Source organism: Pterocles gutturalis, unplaced genomic scaffold, assembly GCF_000699245.1.
Source record: "Pterocles gutturalis isolate BGI_N339 unplaced genomic scaffold, ASM69924v1 scaffold18361, whole genome shotgun sequence".
Classification (NCBI taxonomy): domain Eukaryota; kingdom Metazoa; phylum Chordata; class Aves; order Pterocliformes; family Pteroclidae; genus Pterocles; species Pterocles gutturalis.
In genome coordinates, this window is record NW_010100794.1 from 1,903 (window position 1) to 24,564 (window position 22,662).

Genomic DNA, 22,662 nt, shown 5'->3' on the forward strand with positions numbered 1-22,662 from the left:
TCAGAGTACTAGACACAATTGTAATGCTGCTAACTGTACAAACATAGAATAACTCCAGTGTATCGATTCTAGGTTTACAGTTGGCAGCTGAGTTTTTTCTTTCTAGAACTGTCTGATAGCTTGTTCAGATTCCTGTGCAAAATTGATTTTGTAAGGGGAATTTTTTAAAAATTAAATTTAAGTTTAACGTTTTACTTTGTATATCAGTGTGGTTTTGGGAAAAGATGTTTTCCTCTCAAGATTGTAAATGTTTTTAATTTCTTTATTAGTAAGTAGGAAATGTCTGTAGAAACAAAGGCTTGCCAGTACAGAGGGATCCTGTAGTCCTCTAGTCTTTAATGTAATATTTGTATGATCTCTATAATTTTTGAAAGTATCCTTTTAACTTTTTGTTCTTTCTTTAGTTTACGTTGTCTAAAAAGTGCAGCTTTCTGCCTCACATGTCAGAATCTGCTGAAATTGTGCAAAAGATGAATGAATTTGTGGCATTCTTTTTTTTCCGTTTTGGAAACATAGAGGGCTAGCTGTTGGCAAACAGTAATGATGCAAAAGTGTTAAACGTAAGAGTTAAAAAAAAAAAAATACAAACTCAGAAAAGTTGGTTGTCTGACAGTTCTAGGACACTGACATCAGCTAGACAAGATGTCAGTTCAAGTGACAATATAGATGATGCAGAAATAAGTTTCTACTTAAAATACGTGTTGAGAAAATAAATTGTTGATGTTATATGTTATATGGTCTGCTAGAATAGCCAGGTGGCTGGCAGGGGACCTTTCATGGTCATTACGTGTTGCAGAAGTCTGGTTTCCAGAAACTTGGTTGAATCAACTGATTATTATGGAAAAAAATAAATTCAAGAAAGGCATTAATTTACTTGAAATACCATTTTAGTTGCTATGGTAAATTTCATCTTGAATTTAGACACAAGTATTTTTCAGCTGCATCTATAGCTATATCTCAGCTTCAAAATGTCAATCAGCTGAGCTTGAATGGAGCTGTGGCAAGTTTACACACTCTTGTCAGTTTTCTTTCTGTCAGCTTGTTGCTTAATTGGGATGTGACATACAGAGTCTTGATTTTAAAATACTTGATAAGAATAAATAGAAAATGCTAACAGTAATACATCTGGTTTTGATTTTGTCCATTTTTAAGGCAGAAGCATTAAGAATTATTTTACTTTTTGTTTTACTTAGGGCCCAGAGATGGATTCATCAGAACGATCAACAATTAGAAGTGAGCAGAAATCCAGGTAACTTGTGTTGCAAAGGTTATACAAAACTGTCTCTTAATGAAAATCTGATAACATGGTGGAAAAACATCACTGAAAATAGGATACAAGAACAACATCATGCTTGAGAACTTGAAATTATCCAGAAACTACTTTTTCCACTGACTGTGTGCTTCATGCTCAGTTAAGCTGTTGGTGAGGAATAAATTATATACGTGCTGAGAGAAAACAGTTTGTGCTGAATGTAGCAGGAAGGCAGGGAGATTTTCAGCAACATATTCTTTGTAGGCATTAGCTAACAGCCTTATCTACATGTTTGCCTGCGGCCGTTTAAAGTTAAACCTTACAGATTTGCTTTTCTGTTTCAGTTGATTGTGAAATAAGAGGTGTTAAACGTCTATACTGCCACATTAATGGGAATTTAAAATCTGTAAAGGGAATTTTAAGGTTCTCTATTACTGAAATCCTTGCTTGCACACTGTGATTTCACTGTATGGTTTAAATGCATTTTCACTTTTTTGCAAAGTAATCATGAAAGCCAGACTTTCTTGGCAGCTTCTTGTGCTGGCTTGCCCCATGAATACTGACACAGAACCAAATAGGCCTTTGAGAGTGGTCTGTGCTTAGTAACATCTGAGTGGTGGGCTAGATGAACCCTTGATCTGCGCAGGCGTGACTGTTCTTATCTTCATGTATCCTAAAGTGAGAAAAAATGTGAACAAAAGGTACTGCTTTTCCCCAGAAAAACAAAAATTTGTTTCTTTGAAATATTGTGACTTGTCCCTTTGGAATGGTTCTAGTTACTTTTTATCAAACGTGTATTAAGTAAGTAACTGGACAGTCCTTTGACTACTTTTTTCAAAATTTCACTTGAAATGGTGTTTTGCTAGCCCAGTGGACGGAAAAATGGTAATTGTCAGTTTTGACCTTAAAGACATTGGTGATTAGAGGTTGTTGCCTTTTTTTTTTTTTTTTTGCTGAATTATGCACACTTACTTGTCTAAAATGACAAAAAAGCTTAAAGTACATTGCTGGTTTGGGGAAGGCTGTGAACTGCTGCCAATACCATTCTTCTGCGTAGCAATGGAGAACTCGGTTCCTTTTGGTTATTATTTTGCACAAGCATTAATAGTTGATAATGGACTTCTTGAGTCAGTCATCAGATCTTCAGAAAAGTTAGAAAATGCATTGTAAAAAATAAAGATTTTTGTTTTCTCTTTTAAAGAAAATTCTTAAAAAGTCTAATAAGAAAGCGGCCTCGGGACCTTCTTCTTGTGATTGGAACCGGAGTAAGTGCTGCAGTAGCACCAGGAATCCCAGCGCTGTGCTCCTGGAGAAGCTGCATTGAGGCTGTAATTGAAGCAGCTGAACAGCTGGAGGTGCTTCATGCAGGAGATGTCACTGAATTTCGTAAAAAAGTAATCAAAGATAGAGACCTGCTTGTGGTTGCACATGATCTCATCAGGAGAATGTCCCCAGTGAGTATGTTTATAGCTTCTATTCATTTCTAAAATTATTATATGCTTCTATTTTGCTATCAGCAAAAATTCTTTTCACCTTTCTAAAACTTGATATTTTTCTGGTAAAAACTGAAATTTTGATGGTAATCATACAGTACACTGGACGTTTTGGAGAGGCTAAAAAAATCCTTGTTTTTCAGTGTAAGTAAGTTTTCATCATAATTAATGCAAGCAGGAGTCCTGACTATTAAATATTCTCAATTATGTTTCTTGGACCTGAAAGAGGAATTATATCTCTGCTGGCTGAAACTAGAGAGACTTTGAAAATACGGGTAGACCTTGAGCCTACTGATAGCCTTAGATAACACAAACTACTTCTCTGAAGACAGTCCATACATGCCCAGTTTCTCAGCAGTTCTTTTGTAGGCTCCAGAGATTTTCAGATTGTTTTAATAGGTTTGCCAAGTCTTCTAGTTGAAATAATTAGGGTGACATACATACTACTAAGCTGTGGGATGTGTTGAGCATTTTGCAACACGTGGTGAGCTTCTCTACAGGCAAAGTGTAATAATAACATCTCTCTTTTGGGAGGAGTTGGTGTGTATGGTTAGGCTTTGCAGAAGATTTCATACTTGATAAATTTTTCTCAACCAGGAAGGAAAAAAGCAAAACAAAACCAAAAACCCTGTACCCCTCTAATAGTATATCCTGGACTCTGAATCCAAGGAATGATAATTTTAGTATGCTAACTGATCTTCAGAGCAGTAAAAGCATACTGAGAAAGGTGAAGTTTCCATGTAGGTAGGCCAGTAACTATATTGGGCTTATAAACAGACATTTGTTCTGTGTGCAATACAATTTACTGAATAGAAAATCTCTGTATTTTATAGAATTGTTACAGGTTTCTGTCAGTCTCAGAAGATGCTCTGGACAAATGCAGCCTGTGCTTGTAGGAAAGCAGTACCTTCATGTTTGTCTAGAATTGATGAGTGAGGATTTAACTGTACCAAAATAGTTTTGTTTCATTGTGTCTGTATTACAGGCTTCCTCGAGAAAACCAGACTATTATTTTGAGCTACACTGAGAGGAAGCAAGAGCACCTGAATAATTTGAGATTGTTTTTGATGTTTTTGTACATTCAGACCTTTATGCTTGGTATGCTGTGTCATCCTTCTTTTAAAGAAAAGCTTTGGCATTAAGTAGACAAATTATGTGGGTTTTCTATTGGAGGCAATTGTAACGTGCACATGGTCCTTATGAAGTGCTCATCTTTTTCTTTTTTCTGCGTACTGGGGATATGAAGCCCAACTTCTTCCAGGATTGCTTAATGGAGGTGTTTGATAATTTAGAACAGCACATTCAGAATCCTGTTGTTCTGCAGTCAATCCTGAGACTCATGGAGAGAGGCACAATGGTTCTGACAACAAACTATGATAATTTACTTGAAATATTTGGTCAGCAACAGAGTAAACCTATGGAATCTTTAGACTTGAAAGATAAGGATAAGGTATGATGAGAGCAGTAAAAATTTTAGACTTACTGTAAGAGAAGGCAGCTCGTAAGCTTTGTTGAAAGATGTTTTCCTGTTTAAAGACTGTCAAGGCTAAAGCTTCTTAATTGGCAACGCATGTCTGAAAGGTAACAGCAGATGCACAGACATTTATTGTCTTTATCTTTTTATTCTGAATTAATCTGGTAACAGTTACCAAACAGAATTTCAGTGACACATTTATTAATTAATCCCCCCACCTCCAAAAATATCTCACAAATTTAAATTTAACTTACATGAAGTAATTGTTACAACCACAAACTTGATTTCACCTAGCTGGTAGTTAATTTGCTGTCAGCATTGCTGAAACTTGCTTCTTGGTTGAATGCTTGTTTAGACCAAAAAGCCAGAGATATCTTCAGTATCAGCAATCACCTCTTTATAATAACTTCAGGTAAGCAGTGAAATTAGCAATTGAAATTATCTCTTGCTGCAGAAAAGTGCAAAATAAGTTACTATTGCTTTAAGTGGGTTTGTAAGTTAGGAAAGCTTGTATATTTTTCCAGAATCTCAGTTATAACAGTATAACAAAAGAATGTAACTTGCATGATTTCCTTTAGGTTCTTCAGTGGGCAAGAGGTCATATAAAATATGGAGTTCTTCATATTCACGGCTTATATACAGATCCCTGTGGAATGGTGTTAGATCCCTCAGGATATAGAGATGTTACTCAAGATCCTGAAGTCATGGTTTGTGTGATCTTTAAAATTTTTACCATGTTTTGCCAAAGTATTTTATTGTAATCACTGCATACACATTACTTCAGGCTAGGGTTTTGCCATACCCCATAGATTAAGTAATTGTGATCCAGAAAAGTGGCAGTATTCAGAAAGCCAGCTATGTTGCTAGGGCAATGTATGCTCTTGTTTATTGCTGCTTTGTAAATCACAATCAAAACCCTCAGCTGTATGTCATAATTTTAGAGTTCTTCGTACTTATCTCGTTGAAGAACAGCCCTAAAGTATTAGACACTAGGTAAAAGGATTCATCAGCATATGATGGATTGGATTCATTTTTTAGGGGCTTAAGCTGTTACCAGCTCTGGATTCTGGACTTAATGTCATATCTTAGGTACTTTGGGAAGTCAGATGTTTGGTCAAAAATATTAATTTTCCTTATTTACAGATTGACCTAATGGGAGCCTAGTATTCTGTCATTGTAATCCTTTCAATCTAAAATTCCCTTATGGGAAATATTTACATATGGACTTCATTTTGTATGGCAACTTTGAGTTTAAATTTTTTTGTAGAAACAGTGCTTACGAAAATGTCAGTTTGCTCTGATCCTAAAACATATGCTTAATTCAGTTCAACAGTTATGCCTGCTTTGCTGCTTCTTTTAAGTCTGACATATTTTAAAAGTTCTTACCTTGGCCTTTTGACTACTGAAGTAAATATAGCTCTTGTGTGTTTATATTTCTTAACAGGAAGTTCTTCAAAGTTTGTATCGAACCAAGTCTTTTTTGTTTTTGGGCTGTGGAGAGACTCTGCGTGATCAGATATTCTAAGCTCTTTTTCTTTATACTGTAAAGAATAAAGTGGATTTAGAACATTATATGTTGGTGCTTAAAGAAAATGAAGACCACTTTTTTAAGCTCCAGGCAGATATGCTGCTGCATGGAATAAAAGTAGTGTCTTACAGGGACTGCTTTAAACAATTCCCAGTGTACGTACAAGATCTCACTGCTCAAATCTGCAAGCAGAGAAGTCCAGGTAATGTATCCTATTTAATAAGGAAATTTTGAGTAGGTACAAATCAGGATGCTGTGTCTGAACAATTAGCAGATGGTCTGAGGTGTCGACCTCGTGCATAGCTAGCGGTAGACCGGTACAACATCTTTGATTCTGAATGGCATACAGAGTTGGAACACGTGACAGAATTGTAACCAAATTTCTTTCTGTAAGGTTGTGGTTTCCTTCAAATTTAATCTTTAATTCTGAGTTTCTTTTTGTTTAGCATTTGGTTAAGATGTTTAGTTTGGTGGTTTTGGTTTTTTTGTTTTTTTTTTTTTGGTCTGGACTACTCCAGTGTATTGAGTATTACAGTGTATGAAATACGAAATGTCAGTGAAAGAGACTAAAAGAATTTAAGAAATTAACTGATGGGGCTAAGTTGGTTGAGCCACAATATCTGATTAAGCATAGAATGGGAAATTAAATCAGTGCATCTAATAGCATTTGGTTTAACACAGGATGAAGGGGGAGAAAACCTGAGTGTAAGGACCATGTTTTGTGACAATAAAATAGAAGAGGCTGTGGAATAATGCTCTATTTGTGACAGTGAATGGTATTCTGTAGGGGGCATTTAATGCTAAAATGGGAAATGACGCCATCCCTTTGCTGAAGGTAATGGTCCTGCATGGGCAGGGAGCTAAATTTTACTACTAGATCCATTCACTTACTTCCCTCCCTGTCCCCTTCTATCCCGTTTTCTCTCATAAAATTAATTAGCTGTAACCATAAAGAGCTCTTAACGCAAAACCAGGGAAAACCAACAACTCTGTGTTGCAGGAGAGAGATTTCTTTAATGTTTTCCAAACAAGGACAGTTCTGCTATGCCTTATCCAGAGAACTGAGGAAAATAACTAGCATAAATGACCTTGGGAAGAATACTGTTTCACAGCTCTCTTACTTATCATGTCAGTGAAACTGTTTTGGCTAGAATTCTTGACAAGCGGTGCATAGCAGGAACCCCCCTTGCCCTCTCTAAAGAAAATTGCAGGTGTATGCCCAAATAATGTAATAGGTTTTGTAACTGGATGTATATTACATTTAGACTGGATTAGATTTTTCTTTCCCTGAAGGCTTGAAAAATTCAGCACAGCATGTAAGTTTCAGGAAGTTTGTCTGCAGTGTAGACACCTAAAACAAGTTGGGGTGCAATTTCAGACACAGAACTAGCCTCAGCCTGCTGGTTTGTTCTTTGACATACTGCTGTTGATGGATATGATGGACATACTTTTCATAGTCTGAGCAGCGTCTAGAGCCTGTTGAGTGCGGAGTATCCAATTTATTGCAAAGCAGCCATCAGTATCAAAACAGCATGGGTGATACATTTATGTAAGCTCTAAATGTAAAGGACTGCAGAATCATAGAATCATAGAATCATTAAAGTTGGAAAAGACCTCAAGGATCATCAAGTCCAACCCAACACCACCTCACTAAACCATGTCGCTAAGCACCACAATCAGACTATAATGCTCCTCTTTTTGTTCAGTGGAACTACTGATTGGCATCATACTTGCCAGAAGAGGGACTTTACTCTGACTTCAAAATCTTGTTGATCTCGTTTACAAGCCAAGATCCTAAACAAAACTGTATTCAAATGTGCATAACTGCTCTTTACCTTACCAAACTGTCAGGTTTTGTATTTTTCATGCTTATTTACAAACTCTTTTAAAAAATATCAGAAGGAGTTTGTTAAAAGGGTTATATGAAAGAAATGAGAAATGCAGGCCCTGATCCTGATAGGGGATTTCAGCCACCTGGCCATCTGCTGGAAAAGCAGCACAATGAACTGCAAGCAGTCCAGAACACTACTGGAGTGCATTAAGGACAACTTCCTAGTACAGATGATGGACAGCCTGACCACACGAGAGATGCTGCTGGACCTATTGCTCACTAACGCAGAAGAACTTCTCAGAGAGGTCAAGATTGGAGGTAGCCTGGGCTGCAGCAAAATCATGCCCTGGTAGAATTTTCAGTCTGCAGATGAAGTTGCTAAGTTATTATCCATCATATTTGAGAATGTGTGGCAGACTGGGGAAGTTCTCACTGACTGGAAAAGGGGAAATATAACCCCCATTTTTAAAAGGGAAAAAAAGGAAGACCCAGGGAACTCCAGGCCACTCAGTCTCACCTCTGTGCCCAGCAAGATCATAGAGCGGATCCTCCTGGAAACTATGCTGAGGCACATGGAAAACAGAGAGGTGACTGGTGACAGCCAACATGGCTTCGCTAAGGTGAAATCGTGCCTGACAAATTTGGTCGCCTTCTACAATGGGGTCACAGCGCTGGTGGATAAGGGAAGAGCAACTGACGTCATCTACCTGGACTTGGGCAAAGCATTTGATGCTGTCCTGCACAACATCCTTGTCTCTAAATTGGAGAGACATGGATTTGACAGGAGGACCATTCAGTGGATAAGGACCTGGCTGGATGGTGGCACCCAAAGAGTTGTGCTCAGTGGCTCGATGTCCAAGTGGGGAGCCCTCAGGGGTCAGTATTGGGACAGGTGTTGTTTAACATCTTTGGCAACATGGACAGTGGGATTGAGTGCACCCTCAGCAAGTTTGCTGATGACACCAAGCTGTGTGGTGCAGTTGACATGCTGGAGGGAAGGGATGCCATCCAGAGGGACCTGGACAGGCTTGAGAGGTGGGCCTGTGCAAACCTCATGAAGTTCAACAAAGCCAAGTGCAAGGTCCTGCGCCTGAGCCAGGGCAATCCCAAGCACAAATACAGCCTGGGCAATAAGCGGATTGAAAGCAGCCCTGAGGAGAAGGACTTGGGGGCGTTGGTTGATGAGAAGCTGAACATGAGCTGGCAGTGTGCGCTGGCAGCCTAGAAAGCCAACCGTGTCCTGGGCTGCATCAAAATAAGCATGAGCAGCACGTTGAGGGAGGTGGTTCTCGCCCTCTAATCCGCTCTCGTGAGACCCCACCTGGAGTACTGCGTCCAGCTCTGGTTCCCCCAACATAAGAAGCACAGGGACCTGCTGGAGCGAGTCCAGAGGAAGGCAGTGAAAAGAGGTCCACTCAGAGGTCTGGAGAACCTCCCATATTAGGACAGGCTGAGGGAGTTGGGGTTGTTCAGCCTGGAGAAGAGAAGGCTCCAAGGACACCTTATAGCAGCCTTCCAGTGTTTAAAGGGGGCCCTACAGGAGAGATGGGGAGGGACTCTTTATCAGGGAGTATAGTGACAGGATGAGGGATAATGGTTTTAATATGAGAGAGGGTAAATTTAGATTAGATATTTCTGCAAGGGCGGTGAGACACTGGAACAGGTTGCCCAGGGAAGTTGTGGATGCCCCATCCCTGGAGGCTGGATGAGGCTTTGAGCAACCTGGGCTAGTGGAAGGTGTCCCTGCCCGTGGCAGCAGGGTGGGAACTCGATGATCTTTAAGGTCTCTTCCAATCCAATCATATGATGATTCTAAATACAACCTTGCCATTTTGGGATGTTGCATTAAAGTATAAAAACGTTTTGGATGCCAACTTGTGTTGTTGCTGTCTCTTATACTTCTCTAGATGCTGATCGAGTGGACATCACAACACTGTTGGGTAAGTGATGTTCTTATTTTCACAGAAAGTTCCATAATCTGTCAAAGAGATAAAAATAAGTAACTTACTTTACAAACTGATTATTGTGCAGTGCTCTGATTTAGCTCTGAAAGTCTGCTTAAGAGATTCACTTTTTACCCTCTTATTTTCTTTCTATATATTAGTAGATTACACCTGAAAGCCAGCTGTTAATAAAATGACAGAATGGAAAAGCTCCAGAGAACATATATAAAAAATTATTAATGCTGGTCAGGGCATTCTAAGATAATACTAACATCCATGAGGTTTTGGCTTAAATTTCCAAACATACATTTGGCTATTTTGAATGCCTTCCTGAGAAGGTATAGAAGAGTGCATCTCAAGCTTAAGCATGTACTACAGAAGGTCAGTTTCTGGCTAAGGATTGCTCAGGTATCTGTGTGATGCTTCTGTGAATAAGCAGAGCATAAGATTCCAATTTATGATATAAAATAGCAAAACTTCCCTTTGAAACAACACTTCAACTTAAAAAGATAAACACTTCTAAGATATTTGTGCTGCTGCTGCAAATAATATAAAAATTGTATGAAAGTATAATTTCATTATTGCATATAAGGGTCTTTGGCATTGCAGGCGTTTAAACCTCACCCCACTTTCTCACAATCAAAAAGTACACAAGGTCCAAGATACTTGTGGGCAGGTGTAAAGTCGGAGATTACTTTTGTAATTCCAACTAGATATTAAGCTTATCTGTCTTTCAGATGTGTTAATGCATCCCTTTTTCAGTAAAGTACAACTAGGCGTCAGTGGAGAAGAAACAAACTTGAGCACAATTTATTCCAGTTTTACTTAACATAAAGCTTCTTTACTAACTTAATAGCACTGTCCTCGCAAGTAAATAGGTGCTAAAATTACTTTATTTTGGAATACACAGCAAGTGGGAAAAAAAAAAGATAATTATTCCTTAACACAGATTTGTGTAATACCCCCCCTCCCCCAAATATATATCTAGATTTTAAAGTGATGGATGTCCTGATTTTGAAGGCATTTCCCTTCCATTTTTACTGTCCAGCTATGCTGTTTATACTTGCAACAGTAGCTCACACTGAGAATTTTGTTCTGAGTAAGTGATCCAAACTTTTCAAAGAAGCCTCTCACCTGTGAACTCCACAGGCATTATCACACAAAGTCAATTATTATGTTCTTCAAAAGGCAGCTGTATAATTAGCTACTTCCCATTTTATATGTTAGTACTAGAGCTCAGTGTTGGGGAAGAGCTCGAGATAACTGAACTGCTGCAGATTCTTTCAGTAGGGTTAGTGTTATAATTCACAGTCCAAATAGAAGAACCTCAGTGGACCAGTACTGTGTTTATCTTGTGTTTATCTTTATATTGGGTGCTTGTAATAAAAAGTATACAGAGCACACGTATGTAGCAACATTAAAATATTTCTCTTTTTTTTTTTTCCCTTGCCTTCTCCCTCCACAGGAACTTCATGTGTGGATTGTGCTAAAAGGAGGTTAGGAGAAAATGGCACTGACTCTCCTAAGAGAATCAAGCAGCCAGATAATGGTATAGCTGCTATTTAATGAAAAAAAAACAACCCCAAACCCAACCCAGGAGCTTTTTTAACAGTAGGTGTTTTACATCTGCTGCATGAAAAGTTTTGAGCTGAGTATTTCCATGGTTTAAAGTGAAATAAAAATTGTGCATTTTAGCCTTCTTTTCTAGAGCTGCAAATGTGTCATGTGTGTAAAGCTTGAGAGTCACACTAGTCACTCTACAGGCACTTCCTCTACTAAAACTGTATCTGCTGGGTCATTTAGAAGCAGGTGCAAGTTTTCTATGCCTGTGTTTCAGGCCAGTTGGACCCAGCTCTTACCAAGGTGAAGCCACAATAAAGGTCATGTTTGAATGTCAGAAATTACTTTTGGCATACCTGCGACTGTTAGTTGCCTTTAAAATAAAGGGGTTTTCATTCTTATCAGCTGAACTGCAGTTAGGCTGCTGGAGGTTGAACTCTAGGGGTCTGTCAGCACAAGGCTGCTTGCAAGCTTGAGAATCAGATCTCTGTAGAACCTGCACCATGATAACCTGCCTATTTTACACTTTTAGCATTATTTGTTTTCATTTGTCAGTCTATTAAGGCATGAGATCACAGGGGGAGAAAACGTTATAACAGTAATGTATCAGCAAGGACAGACCACATGTACGTGTGGGCTTACCTATTTGCAGTGCATTCCTATGTAAATATTTTGAAGTTGTTTAAATCGTATACTACTAGTTATCTCAAAGTACATAACATAATTGTAATGCAGCAGAAATGAGTTAGTATCTAATTATGTATCTGTAGACAATTTATAGTGTGTAAGTTTGACTTCAGTTGAACTACTCAAATGATTAAGGTTAGGCACTGCATTAACTGTTTGTTTTTTTCTGAGGTGCTGTTACTTCACCTACCTTTGAATTGTCTCAGCACTAAACTGACATAATCACTGGTCCAGGTGCTGACATTGGTAATCTTCCGAAATATTCTAGTCCTCTCACCTCAATTTCTGCAGAAGAACGTGTTCAGGACCCTTCCTTGCTGATTACCAGCATGTTGATACCTGGTAGCCCATGGGGGATTGCTTCAGTCACATTTCTCTGCTTATATTCCCTGTGGATGTGATCTGTTAGGCCTTCTGAGATCACATCACACTATACTGAGGTTTTACAGGGAGTGGAAGTGATGGGTCTGTCAGATGACCCTTCTGTGTGAATTGTGGTATGTCAACTCTTTACTCCCAGGTCACAAAACCAATTTCTGCTTGTTCTCTAGTATGTATGTGTACAAAATGAAAAGCTTTAAAGTGAGGTGCATGCTTCTTTCTAAACTAATAACTATTCAGAGGGGTAGAATTTTTCTGGTGTAGAAGTCTTTTGTCCCTATTCTGAAATAGGTAGAGATCTGAAGACATTTTGCCTAGAAAAGCAATCTTAAACAATGTGTGCAAACTGACTTGTCTCTTCTACCCAGGACAAAAACACACAGTTGTTTTTCATGTTTGACAGTTTAGAAACCATATCTGGGTTTTAGTAGGTGATAAAATTGCTAGGGACCCCAAGTGTCAGTTCTCAAGGTTTCTGCTGTGTTTTTTTAAAAGGTTAAAAATAAAAAGCAAAACCAGACAGAATATAGACCATACTTATCCTCTGCCCTTGAGAGATGGTATTTACACATACATCACTTTAGAAAATTAAGTCTTTTAGCATCGCATTATCTGTAAGACTCTAACCTCCAAAATTTGCTTCTCTAGTCTGCATGAATTAGCTGTTTTCAAAAGTAATCAGTCATGCTATTTTGGATGCTGATTTATTTATCAGCTTTGAACACTTAAATTGTTGCTTTAAGCTGCAGCAAAATTACTGCAATTATTTAAGCCCAACCCTGACGTCATGTAGCACCTTAGGAAATCACATCCTCTCCCTTTGGTAAGGATCAGCTTACACACAGCATTGGTGATTCTTCCATTTTGTAGATGCTGCTGGACTACAACTTGTACTACAGCCTCCCCTGACCCAAATGCCATTTATTTGTATCCTGAAAAGCAAAGGAGTAAGTAAGGGATTATTTTAATTACTAACATACACAGTGAGAAGATAGAAATGCCTGGTTTTGGTGTCCTGCCCCAATCAAAGAATACATTTTAGTCATCTTAGGGACGCAATCGCCTTGCAGCTACCTCACAGTTTGAAATACAGTCAAAAGGAACAGAACCTGAAAGTGTTCCATTTATCTGTTAACCCTACAAATTGTCATGTTAAATGACATTTGCTGATTCTACCCTAGATGGCTCTTCTTCTACTTGATATTTTTTTTTTAATGAAAGCAAGATATTTACTAAAAACAAACTTGTTGACCATTTATTATCTTGTTTTGCTCAAGCTGTGTAATGAAGTTGATGGGACATCTCTGATGATGGCCTAATCTTTTAATAAAATAGTTAATATTTTGTATACTAGCTAAAATGTGTAGCTTCACCATTCTTCAGACTGTTCAATTCTTTATTGTATTTTTCTATTTCAGTCAGCTGATCCTAGCACATGGTTAAAAAAACACAAACCAAACCACACCAAAACTTCTGTATTTGCAATATACAGACTGATGTGAGTCAGAGATCTTTGAAAATCACTAGGGGCTGCTTTTCTGTTCATCCTTCACACTACTGTAAGTATTTCTACATCTGTCAGTGGATTCTGAATGAAGGAACTGATGCTTACTCACAACTTACTGAGTGTAAATTATTTTATTTACTAAAGTGTGGCAGCAATGTAAGTACTTGATAAACATCTGTCTGCAGTAAAAGTGGACACATTCATGTTGTCGACATGTTTCCATACTGCTCACAATTCCTTCCTTCCTTATGCAGTAACACCACATGTCCAAACGTCATCAGTTGTGTGCAGCAAGCACGGTGTTGGCAACACACATTACAAGCATGGTGGATGAAGCAAAGCCAGTATATGAACATAAGAAGATATAATTATTATGAACAACCATAAACCAACTAAAGCTCTTCAGCATACACTGAGGTGAAACATAAGCCAGATGAAGTGATTCAAGCTCTCTCAGTGTTCTGTAACCAATTTCATTAACTTTGCTTCTTAGACTTAACTTTATGGGAGACAGCTACATAATAATAATCTTAACTGCAAATGAATATACTTTTTTCTAAGGCTGCTACCTCTATGGCACCCAACTCCCACCTGTTTTCTTTCTTTCCACTTTTGCATGGGGTAGAATACCTCAAAGGTGCAATTTTTACAGGTTATACCATGCCTATAGAGAGATATGAGCTTTTGTAAAGTTAACTAGTATTTTCATGAGGTTGCAGTGGAAGACAGAAGCCTTACTGGGTGTCACAGAAGTCACATAAGATAATGGCCAGATTCCAGTATCTTCTTTTAAAAAATAGAAAGCAACTCTATCATCTGAAGGCAAAGAGATGCTGCTGCAACACAAAAGGGATTGTAAAGGTCTTGACCCGTGGTAGCATGGACCTAAACAGGGCACTGGAGAGGTGGCTTAACACAGGACTTTTTGTAAGAAAAGCAAGAGGCTTACTCTTTGTAATAGTGTGGTTATGTGAACCCACATTCCTTCACCTTAAGGCAACCCCCCAAAAAACATTTGAAGAGAAAGATTTCTTACCAGAATGTACACACTTCAGTAACAACCTCTGGCTCTCTTATGTATTAACAAAACCGTATCAATGAATAACAGTTTCTTCATTCAATATTTTAGAAAACTGCTTAATTTGAAAGGTCAACATTTCTCTAGGTACATCTAATAGCAACATTCAAACTCAGAATTGTAACAGTCCACTGTAAACACCTGGCCCTGAAATCATCCATGCTTTATTCTGAAACTTAGTGCTTCTCTGTTCTTTCCTGGTCATCAGCGTCTGGATACTGGGTTAGATCCAAAGTCAGTACTCGACTGAACATAAAGTCATCATGCTGTCAAGAGGAAGGATCATAAAATTTAAAACATTTCTGTTATGTGAAAGAAGTATTTTGTAAATTACTATGATACAATAATGAGCTTGAGTTACCAAAATGATCTTTTCATTGAGACAGTAACTGCAGTTATTTCTGCACACAAAGTAGTTCAAATCCAGCAACACAATTACGTACATGATTACGTTCACTGTAGTAACGCTTAAGGTGTAAATCAGTACATCAACAGAAACCAGCATGTATTATTTAACAAAATTTGGCAGTAATTAATTGTTACCTCTGGACACACTCCAATTAACGCGTCTGCCTTGGAATAAAACTCTTCCTTTAGAGAAATAACTATCATTTGAAACTGTTCATGTGCCTGTTCTCTAATGAAACTTGATACCTTTGGAGAGAAGCCAAATATTTCAATAAGTTAGTTCTGGCAGATTTAAACCATGCTATAATTAGGGAATGATGGGGAAAGAACTGAACTACATTAGCTGGAGAATTCAGTAATTCAGTGATGAAATTAGCAGGATAAAATGAGAAATAAAACAGTCTTAAGATGGATACTTTGAATGTTAAGACAGCCCCTCAGATTTGCTGCTTTTTGAAAATGCTTAAGAAAATAATCATTCGATCCAATGAGTAAAGTTATAGAAAAAGACGAGTGCCAATGAAAAATATTTTACTTCCTCATAACTTCAAAGGAAGGTGGAAATTCCTGAATAAGGAAAAAAAAGTGTGGAAAGGTAACTTTACTGGTTGTATACTAAGATCTTAAATACATATTAGTTTACTGCAGACAGCAACATTTTTTTCAATGATCTGCAAAATAAATGTACAAACATTAAGTTATAACCTGGCAACTAAATAAGGCAGTATCTCACAATGTAAATTATATGCTGAATAAAGGAAAACCAGTACATTTCTAATTAGGCTTTTGTCTGCACAGTTATATCTACATAGTATCACAGAATCATTAAGGCTGGGAAAAGACCTCAAGGATCATGTGATGGAAGTAATTTTTTTAAATAGTAGAAATGCCTTTAGTGAGTTACATAATCCACATTAATTTTACAGTATAATTACAAATACATTATTGCTTTAGTAAATCCTTAAACTGAAAGAACGGAAAGAAAAAGACTTAGTTCTAAACATGAAACCTGGATATCAGTGAGTACTAGCAACATGGGATTATCTACATTTTTTGCTGACTTGTAGTATTTAATTCCTCTGCGTGAAGGCTTTGGTGCTTTCCAGTAACAATTGCATCTTACAGGTAAGGAAAGAAAGATGAAAGACCTTGGAAGTAGGGAAATATTAAGTTAATTGTACTTGCCGATCACTGCACTTTTGCTTTTGCCCATTCTGCAATTTAAGACACTTTTCACACATGCAAAGAATAATCTAACTCTTCTTATAACAATACCTAGATAGATGTTGAAGCCAGTTAAAGAATTTTCTAGGAATCCACTATTTTATCACCCTCTTCCTGCTTTACACGGGCAGCTGCTCGCCACGTTAGACATCACACCCCTTCCACACTGCATCTCACAAGGGGAGCAGCAAGCAGGAAAAGGACTGCAGAAGGGCAGTAAGCCAAACAGGACACTGTGGACAGGAGCTATGCAGCTGGTATGTCCCAGCCTTAGGAGAGATGGGTGTCTCTATCCATTAAGGTTACAAAACAGTTGAAAGCCCAATTCAACTTCAAAGCAGGAAGCTCAGCATAACTTCCCAGTTAGATGAGATAGGCGTCAGAACTAAAGGCTTAATGTAGACTACTAAGGCAATTTCAGGGTTAGCCCTAATGTGTAATATAATCCAAATTTAATAGCTGTTTGGTCATAAAGTGGTATTTATGCATATTATTTTTATAAATATACATTAGACCAGAACTTAAAATATTTAAACTCTCTGCATTAATGTTGTTTATTTTATTGAATACACATCTTAAAAACATAATTATTGGTGATGATGTGTCAGATGAAATATGATACTTTCAAACTGTAAAAATACTACCACTTGAAGGTTTTAAGCCTAGGAACCATCTGGCTAACAACTGGTAATAGGACTGTCTATTGAAAACACTTAATGGGCTATGAATGTGATTTTTACCTGAAGAGAATTAAACCAGTCGTATTTAAAATGTGTTTGAATTGAAAAACCCATCTGCGTTAAAAAAAAAATAAAAAAAATCAGCTATTCTTTGCTTATAGTGTTCTGAAGAACAGTGCTTAGCATATTCTTAGGTGGACATCTCTTTGGCTAGATGTGTCAGAATGAGCCTACTCAGAAAGGCAAACTGCAGCAAAGTACCTCATGACTTGTGTCTCTCAGCTGCTGTGTTAATCCATCATTTGTAATCTCTATGGAAAGTTGACAGCATACCAGAAATGATGAACTTCATGGAATATGTACGTAATTGACACATTGTGCACCTGTAACAACTCCAACAGGAACTCATATGGATAAACTAGAGTCATCCAGGTAATGACCAGCAATTTTGCTGGGCATAGTCTGTGACCCCTGCCCAGCTCCAGACAGAACCATGGAGAATTTTACGTATGTATCCAAAAGACCACCTCAGAAGTCTGCAGATAGGAAGTACTTATCATCTAATACACTGCAGCTTTGATGAAAGGCAAAAAATGTGAAATTTAGCATTAAATAGTATAACAGCAGACAAGAAAGACACTAAAGGAAAACTTGGAGGCAGCCTGGGTCACTAAGTCATCAGCCATGATACACTTAACTCCAGAATTAAGAATAACATCCAGAAAACACAATACTGGTATTTAACCAGAATGCGCGATCTTCCACTGTTATGTCAAGTCATAGTGGTCCTGAGTGAAAGACTAATAACTGGTATCTGTTAACCAAAGTTAACTGGTATCTGTAACTAAAGTATCCTGTTAAAAAGCTTAGATCAGAGAGATGTTCTGTCATCACTTGATATGTAATCTTGTTTCTATTCTAATCATGCCATTGACAGCCAAATCCCAAAGCTTGCTTAGCTATTTTCATTACAGTCCCATTACGTCTAATCTGGTGTTGCTGAAACATGCTGGACTGAGTTAAAACAAACACAGGGCACATCATCTGCTCAGAAGTAGTGGATAATGGGTATCCCTCATGGACTTGTATCCAAAGGAATGTTTAAGGAACCCGGCCTCAGGAAAACACCTCTCCCAATGCTACATGGAATCAGTAATCTCTGAGAAGGAATGATATCTGGCAGGCACAAGCAGTGGAGCTTCCCCAGCTGCCTACTATAGAGGTACCCTCCAAGCAAACTCTGGTGTCTTCTGCACATCACAGTTAACTCCATTAGGAAATTAAAAGAAAAAAAAAGAAAAAAAAGTTTGTTGTTTATAAAACTACTTTTGTTTGTTAGGCTCTACCAAGACTGACGTTGTTATTATTGCAAGAAGAACTATAGCCTGTTCTTACTTTATGCGGAAAGGAATATTTCCACAGAAGAAAATCCAGACACATGCGGAGATCTTTTTGATTCCTCTCCTACACACAATCTCCTTGTATTGAGTCTCCTCCTCCCAGAGACTGCTATCTACAGTTGGCAAGCTTTACTGTTTGTATTCTATCGTAAGTTTTTGTTATAATGAATAGTTATTAGCCAAAAGGGAAAGAAATAGAGAGGAGCACAGGAAGCTATTTTCATCAAGCAAGAATTCATGTGACTAAAATGATGGGAGTGATAGCCCTTAACTGGTGTTAATGTAAAAATCCTTAGTAGGCCAATTATATAAAATAAATACCCCAGTGATAGAATGACTTGATTTTCAACACACAGACACACTCCTTTCTGCTTCTTAGTGGTAAGGGAACTCAAAGGCCTTAAAAACCAACCAAACAATTCACAAGTGACCTTCTTGTCACATTGTACCATATATGGTTATGTGGCATACTTGCACACTCCTGACCAATTTCTCAACTTCACAGTTTGGGGACTGATTAAAACACAGATTTATTAATTTAAATCTAGCCCTAGTCTAACATCTCATACAACCACTGTATCAGTCCTAGACCCAATTTATTTTAAAACAGGTTAAGACAGTGTAACCAACCTCTTTATCCCAACAACCTGTGATCACAAGCAGCCATCCTTCCACAAACGATATAATTACATTGTTGATAAAAGGGTAAGGTGAAAGAGACCAACTTACTTTATCAATGTTTGTGTTATCCAGGGCAGCATCTATCTCATCTAAAATAAAAAAAGGTGCTGGCCGAAAACTGCAGAAGAAAACACAGTATTTGCATTCAGATGCAAAAATGTTAATAAAGATTCTAATTAGTTCTGAGATTCACTTACTACATCATAAGATTTTGATAAAAAGTAATGACAGTTAAAGAATAAAGGACATCAATAAATGTTTGGATAGTGTATTAGCAGAATTTTTAAAACACGTTAGTGTAACAGTATCTTCCTGCCACTTAGCCACAGACTTGGATAATACTATATTTCTTTTACCTGTGTACAGCAAACACAAGAGCCAGAGCTGCCACAGATTTTTCACCTCCTGACAAACTGTCCATTGGCATAAAGCGTTTTCCTGGAGCCACACAGTTAAAGCCAATGCCTTCCAGATAAGGCTCCTCAGGATTTTCAGGACTAAGGAATGCCTGGAAACACATACATTTCATTATTAATAGACATTTATAACATTATTAAGATGGATTTTTTTTTTTTTTTAGTTTTAAATATTGACTGAGCTACTATTGTAACTGGTTTCATCCATGCTGAAGAGCAGCACTATAAAATTTCACAGTGAATATAGCTTTTTTTAATGAATCATGAGCTAGGAGGCTAATTAACCATTTTGTAAATGGTTAATGTTATGTGGAGCCATTTCCAAACTTTCAACTACTAAATAAATTTGGTTTAATCACTTTTTATGTAATTGCTTTTTTTTTTAATTATTAAAATTGTATACTTCAAAGGCAGTTTTCCTTTTTGTTTAGAAGTAAATATACTTCCAAAATTACACTTTTTTGTGAAAGGTTATTTTTAAGAAATTTAGCTTTGAGCTGGAGAAAGATTTAACATAGGCAAGCTTTCTCTACACTTTGTATCCTGGTTCCCAGGTCCAAAAATTAAAAGCATTATTTTAAAGGAATGGCCATTTTACCAAACCATTAAAAAGAAAGGTGGATAATCTAATTGCTACATGGTTTATTTTTCCTACTAAACAGAAGAGACAATAAAATAATACAGTCTCTTCTCCTCTGCACAAGTGGATACAGATAAAAGAAATTTTCATAGTTGATTGCAATTTCAAATGAGTCATCTCTAATCATAGATACAGTGGAACAAAACGAAAACAAACGACTACATATACTTAGATTTAAAATAATTTCTGTGGTATATAGTCCTGGAAGTAAGATATAGTGCTTGCAGTATCTCTGGTTGGAGGTATGCATATTTTTCTCTTTTTCTCTGCTGAGAGAATGCCTGTCATTGTTATTACAATGTTCTTCAGGCTGTAAACATGTCAAATATCTTGCAATGCAACTTCTAGTTCTATGCCATTGCATACATTTGTGCAAGAGGAAGTTTTCAGATGTATAGACACTGTTAGCCAAAATCATCCTGTAGCTTACTAGGGTACATATATTCCTTGCTCATCAAGATACAAAAAGAATGACATTTCTCTCTCCACAGAAGCGAACTGGTGGCAAAGCCAGTAGTGAATCTGTGTATGTACAATTTCTTAGGCAGTAGTTTTTGGTTTAAAGTACTTCTAACACACAATGTGCTAATGAAATTTTACTGAGCAATATATTCAGTGCATGAATGTTCTGCACCTGGAATCTCTGAAAGTTAAACTAACCCAATAATCAAAGCTTCTCTTTTTTGGACTGGATAGTAAAGCATTATTAATAAATATTATTAATATAATAATACTGAGGAATATGAATTTTAATATTAATGTCCATGTTAAAAATTGTTAAGGTTGCTTAAAAAGCATCTATTCAAGCTGCAATCCAGGCCACCTCCTCTGATGGCAAAGTCAAAGCTAACACTTTCCTTAGCTAACCAGAGCAAATTGCCGTACACAGAGCAATAATTTCTCTTCCAATGCAATTAGACCACGTTCCTTTAGCTACTATGTTAGTATCTAGTAGGTAGTTTTAGTTTTCCAGCTAGTCACAGGATAATCTCTTGGCCAGGTTACCACTATGGCTCAAATCAAGACACAGCATCACAGACCTCAGAAAGCAAGCACCCAACGACTTATTTTTGGCAATACATCTGGAAAATCCTGGTTGTTGCAGAGTGCTGCAAAGTCAAGACCTGCCCAATGTTTAGTCTAGGGGAGAAGGTATGTGCCCAGTAATCATGAAGAAAGAAATGCTTTATTATCCTGTCCAACCTAGAAGCAGAAAGGATATATTTAACAGTATTTAAGATGTTCACCGAGTATCCGACTCTGAGGGAAAACACAGAATCTGAAGTTTAAAACAGACGAGAGTCCAAGCCTGAGCCCTTTAAACATTCAACCATCTACAGAATCTGACGTAATCAAACCATTTGGGAGCTTCCTCTTTATTTTCAGCATTAATACTGCAACACTAGGAAAGATTAATACAATTATGACACAATTTTTCTACAAGTTTTTTAAATGTTGCCAACACATTAAAATCTATCTTTTAAAAATATTTATTTAAGTGGGGTATAAGGAGCTTCAAAACCTCATACAAAATACTAGCACTGAAATAGTGATTTAGGATTTTTAGATTTATCTAGACTAATGATGTGTTTTTAATTAGTTATTATTGGTATCACAAGATCTGTAAACCAATGTTATTTTTAAATGAGGTACTCAAACATATTTCACATTTGTGTCATAATAATTTACAAGTCTGCTAAATACAAAGAATAAAACTAACCCAAACTGAGCAGTTACCAATTTTGTTCATGCTTGAGATCACATTTCTCTGTCTAATGTCAAGCATGCTTTGGCACATTACCTGTTCCTCCTCTGACCCTCCAATTCTGAAGTCTTTATTCTTCAGGACTAAAACTGTCTTTGAAAACTAAGTGTTACTAATTTCTCTTATTCTAGGTAACAAAGCATCGAGTAGGCCTTTTAAGCCAAGCAGCTAAGAACAAGACATACCTGAGCACTAGTGTTTCTGCAAAGTTTCTTGTAGATCTGATCAATAGCTATGGAGGCATGCTCAAAGCACCGGCTAAAAAGCTCATATCTCTTTTTTTTCACCTGTTCAAATTCTTGCTTGCATGTTCTGGCCTCCTTTCTGCTGGTCTCAAAAGCTATGAAAAAAACCCCTAAATTACTCCATTATAGCCTCTAAGCAAATACACAGAACAAATATTGTGTACCTTAACAAGCACCAAGGAAAATATTTATTGCAGAAAAAGGTTTTAATGCACATACAAGGAGCACACCAACATTATGAGTTTCCTTCCAGATTTCAAATGGAGGCCCCAGAACTGAAAAGTCTGGATGTATTCCATCTGCTCTATGCCACATTCATCTTGAGCAATGAACCAATTCTCCTCCCAATTCCTTCTGTAAGCTGTCTAGCCTTAAGCAGCACCAGCATTTACCTGGTACAGCTTCAGAACTCCTTTGTTTTCTTAATAAGTTAATGTCTGCAACGTTCTTTGAGGACACCAATAATTTT

At 37.3% G+C, this 22,662-nt stretch overlaps 2 protein-coding genes across 2 annotated transcripts in view; one reads left to right on the forward strand and one right to left on the reverse strand.

Annotated features, from left to right (window-relative positions):
* The first annotated feature begins 1,202 nt into the window (after nucleotides 1-1,202).
* Nucleotides 1,203-11,980, forward strand: FAM118A (family with sequence similarity 118, member A). The gene is given in 8 exon segments (XM_010081185.1): nucleotides 1,203-1,249; nucleotides 2,454-2,710; nucleotides 3,951-4,195; nucleotides 4,798-4,926; nucleotides 5,664-5,949; nucleotides 9,486-9,518; nucleotides 10,987-11,070; nucleotides 11,940-11,980. Coding segments are annotated over 8 exon segments (1,122 nt in total).
* Nucleotides 11,981-14,910: 2,930 nt separating this feature from the next.
* The window catches only part of SMC1B (structural maintenance of chromosomes 1B), a gene marked incomplete at its 5' end in the record, with an annotated part of 33,207 nt that continues 25,455 nt past the window's right edge, over nucleotides 14,911-22,662 (reverse strand). The window contains 5 exons of the mRNA XM_010081196.1: nucleotides 14,911-15,000; nucleotides 15,278-15,388; nucleotides 19,176-19,245; nucleotides 19,484-19,635; nucleotides 22,134-22,288. Coding sequence (XP_010079498.1) covers nucleotides 14,911-15,000; nucleotides 15,278-15,388; nucleotides 19,176-19,245; nucleotides 19,484-19,635; nucleotides 22,134-22,288 — 578 coding nt within the window. The remainder of the gene's footprint in view (nucleotides 15,001-15,277; nucleotides 15,389-19,175; nucleotides 19,246-19,483; nucleotides 19,636-22,133; nucleotides 22,289-22,662) is intronic.